Below are 4,150 nucleotides of genomic sequence, written 5' to 3'. Positions count from 1 at the left end.
GGGAGGGGGTGCAGTGGGGAGGGGCGGCCGCCCATCACAGCCCCCGGCAGCCGCAGCGCCATCGATCCCGGCAGCAATTTGCAGAGTTAAATATTTGGCTTGTGCTCCACGTGTCCCGGCTCCTGCTCAAACAACAGCCCCACAGCTCAAACACCCCACAGCTCAAACAACAGCCCCACAGCTCAAACAACACCCCACAGCTCAAACAACAGCCCCACGGCTCAAACAACAGCCCCAACAGCTCAAACACCACCCCACAGCTCAAACAACAGCCCCACAGCTCAAACAACAGCCCCACAGTTTAAACAACAGCCCCACAGCTCCAACAACACCCCACGGCTCAAACAACACCCCACGGCTCAAACAACACCCTACAGCTCAAACAACAGCCCCAACAGCTCAAACAACACCCCACAGCTCAAACAACAGCCCCAACAACTCAAACAACACCCCACAGCTCAAACAACGCCCCACAGCTCAAACAGCCCCAACAGCCCCGGAGCGAGGGGACAGAGGGGCCACAGCCACTCCAGACACTGCCCGATCGATGGTGGGAGGTGCACTGAGCTGGGGCAGCCTCAGCACCCGGCACTGGGGGGATGTGTCAGGGCTGGGAGACACAGCAGAGCACCCCTGGGGCACCGCTGGCACCCACCAGGAGGCAGCTCAGGGACAGCATCTGTGTCATGAGTGCACGGGTCTCAGCCGGGTTGTGACCCCCCCCCAGCCAGACACACGCTGCCCTTCAGGCCCCCTCCACTGTCCCTGCCACCCTGCAGCCACCTGTCACCCACGGGGACGGCTGTGGACTGTGGGGGTGCGACCACCACCCTGGACACGGGGTGTCCTGCCACCTTGTCCCCATGGGGTTTGGCTGGGGGGTGGCCAGGAGGGGGACCCGGGCAGGTCTGTGGGTGCTGGGGGGACGCTGGGGCAGCTGCTGTGGTTGGGGACCACGCGGTGCCCACAGGAGGGACATCAGAGCCCACGGGAGGGACATCAGAAACCATGGGAATGACATCAAAAACCACAGGAAGGACTTGGTGGCCACACACTTGGTGGCCCTTCCCCAGCAGGTGCCATGCCCGGGCACACAGCCCACCCAGGGGCCTCGCCCCCAGCTCAGCCCAGGCCACCAGCCACCCCCAAACTGGGCACCCCAAGGCCACGCCAGCCCCAGCCATCACCGTGGGGACCCTGCACCTCACCCACCCCCCGCAGCCCCTCGCTCCCTCATTCCCGCTAAACTCGTTAGCGCTGGCGAGCGTCAGCAGGGCCCAGCCAGCGCCAAATGCGATTAGGGCGCCCGCCTCGCCTTCTCCTTCCTTCCCCCCCTCCCCGGGCCCGGCGGCAGCGGGAGGGAGGGGGGCAACCAGAGCTTATCTCGGGCTGAGCCAGCCCTGATTTATGGCTGGCTGCGGGGGATCCCGCCATCGCCACCGCAATTACAGGAGAATTAAAAAAATGAAAGAAAAAAGGCAGGGGAGAGTTGGTGCTCATGCGCCTGGAAATTGGGGTACTCGGGGTGGGTGCCCCGGCTCAGGGCTGTGGCTGTCACTGTACAGGGACCACCGGGTGTCCCCAGGTGAGCAAGACAGCACCCCCGGGTGCAGGGGTGAGGTAGAGGAGGATGGAAGGGTGCCCGCCCCCCAAAAAGGGGCATACGCTGGCTGGGAAGGGCTGGGACACCCCAGGAAAGGTCCCTGTGCCCAAAGGCTGGTGCTGGGGACAGCGAGGACACGGTGGTGAGGACACGGTGGTGAGGACACCCAGGGGAGAGTTAGTGCTCGTGCGCGGCCCCCCCCAGCACTGCCAGGAAATTGGGGTACTCGGGGTGGGTGCCCCGGCTCAGGGCTGTGGCTGTCACTGTACAGGGACCACCGGGTGTCCCCAGGTGAGCAAGACAGCACCCCCGGGTGCAGGGGTGAGGTAGAGGAGGATGGAAGGGTGCCCGCCCCCCAAAAAGGGGCATACGCTGGCTGGGAAGGGCTGGGACACCCCAGGAAAGGTCCCTGTGCCCAAAGGCTGGCGCTGGGGACAGTGAGGACACAGTGGTGAGGACACGATGGTGAGGACACCACCTCACTCTGCTGGGTGGGAAGGTGGGTTGGAGCCCGAGCATCCCCGAGGAGCCCCGGGACCACTGTGGAGGGCAGGGGCTGGCAACACTGGGAGGGGGTGACAACAGGATGGGGGGGTGACAACAGGATGGGGGGGGGACAACAGGATGGGGCTGCTCCAGGGGGAAAACACCGACCACAGCAAAGCCCAACAAGTCCCAGAATCGCACCCCAGGAAACCAGACCCACAGCCTGGGGTGTCTGCAGCCAACACAACGCCATGCCCCCCCCCACCCCCAGCCTCTGCTGGAAGACGACGCTCCGAGAAGACAGGATGGACCACCACGGGGATTTGTACTGAAAAAAAAAGAGCAGGAGCGCGCTGATGGGCTCCGCTTGCGTGCGGTGAACTTTACCGAGCGCGGCCGTGCCCCGGCGTGGGAAGGAGCTGGGAGCCAGGCAGGAAAGAGCAGCGCGGGGCGGGCGCGGGCTGGGGAGCCGCGGGGAACCCGCTGCTGGTCAGCACTTTATTAAAACTGAACGTGAAAAGCCAGCACCCGCCTTCGCCCCGGCTCCTGCTCTCCCGCAGGGAAACCACCGCCGGAGGTAAAGCTCAAACAGCGGAAAATGAGTTTGAGGAGGCAAAGTCCCGGCTCCGGGGATGGATGGGACCCTCGGATCCAAAGCCAAGGGAGACCCACGAGTGACGCTGGCAGGAACAGAGGGCAGGAGGGAGGGCGAGCAGCCAGCTGAGCACCTGAGCCACGTGGAATGAGGCACTGCCTGGGCCCCCCCCCAAGGATGATTTAACACGTTTCCGTTAAATCGGTGTGAAAGAAAGGGAAATCCCACATTTAAATTCAGATTAGCTGGGGCTGCGAGGTGGGAGGGGATCAGCCTGGAGACACCCGGTAGCAGAAACAGCACCCAAGAGGCCACCTATTCCCCCGGTGAGGAGATTGTGCTGGAAGACGTTAAAGTGCCTAAATTCACCAAGCCCCACCACACAGACCCACGGGGAGACAACGAGGGCCTCGTCCCCTCCACGGGCTGCAGCCAGGCAAGGGGAGGGTCCCACCCCACAGGGGAGGGGTCCCACCCCACAGCTGCAGGGTCGGGGAAGAACCTGAGCAGGAGGAAAGGAGAAGGGAGATGGAGCCTCTACGTTCACCTTGGGAAGTCTGCAAGGAGACGCCTCATCCCACTGTCTGCATTCAGCTGGTAAAGCTCATTAAAAGAGGTGGCCTTTCACTGCCCTTTTCAAACCTGGAAAATTCAGGCCCTTTTCCATGCCAAAAAGAAAAGGTGAATTAAGAGATGAAATGCCGGAGGAGGAGGTACACCAGCCCTCCGAGCCCAGCCAAGACCGCGCCGGCCGCCAGCCGTGCCCAGAGGAAATCCAGGGAATCCTCCAGGCGGGCGTGCAGCCGCAGGACCTGCCGGCGCGTGCTCTCCCGGTCCCCGGAGTTGTCGATGACGTGAGTGGCCAATTTGCACTTCTCCTCCAGGGGTAGCTGGGAGGCCACGCGAGCTTCTGCCTCCGCCTGGGACAGCCCGTTCCTCTTCATCAGCCGAGAGAGCTGCGTCGGCGGGTCGCTGCCGGGACAGGAGGGTGGCACTGAGATGGGGGTGTGAGGGGAAAGAGTTGGGGGTTTCCCTGCCTTCCTTGGCACAAGGGGGAAAAGCCGGGGTGAAGTGTGGGGGAGGGATGCTCCCTGTTTTGTTTCAGCTGCGGCGCAGCCATCCTGCGCTCGGATCAGTGGAGCCAGCGCCCGCAGCGCTGCCCAGCCTGACCCCGCTGCGTGTGTTTGGCATTCCTACAGCCCCTAACACCAAATCATAGACTCATAGAATGGTCCAGGCCGGAAGGGACCTCCAAAGGCCATCTAGTCCCACCCCCCGCAGTCAGCAGGGACACCCCCAACTAGACCAGGTTGCCCAGGGCCTCATCAAGCCTCACCTTGAATATCTCCAGGGATGGGGCCTCAACCACCTCCCTGGGCAACCTGTTCCAGTGCTCCACCACCCTCACAGTGAAGAACCCTCTCCTCATCTCCAGTCTAAATCTGTTCCCCTCCAGCTTGAAGCCA

At 63.1% G+C, this 4,150-nt stretch overlaps 1 protein-coding gene across 1 annotated transcript in view; it reads right to left on the bottom strand.

Moving 5' to 3' along the window:
* Nucleotides 1-2,584: 2,584 nt before the first annotated feature.
* Nucleotides 2,585-4,150, bottom strand: part of DCAKD (dephospho-CoA kinase domain containing) — an 8,474-nt gene continuing 6,908 nt past the window's right edge. The window contains exon 4 of the mRNA XM_014942688.1: nt 2,585-3,656. Within this exon, the coding sequence (XP_014798174.1) occupies nt 3,371-3,656 (286 nt within the window). The 3' untranslated portion in view covers nt 2,585-3,370. The remainder of the gene's footprint in view (nt 3,657-4,150) is intronic.

The sequence above is a fragment of the Calidris pugnax genome, unplaced genomic scaffold, assembly GCF_001431845.1.
Source record: "Calidris pugnax isolate Ruff unplaced genomic scaffold, ASM143184v1 scaffold108, whole genome shotgun sequence".
NCBI lineage: Eukaryota > Metazoa > Chordata > Aves > Charadriiformes > Scolopacidae > Calidris > Calidris pugnax.
Note: the sequence above shows the minus strand (reverse complement) of the source record. Positions and strands in the feature narration are given on the sequence as shown.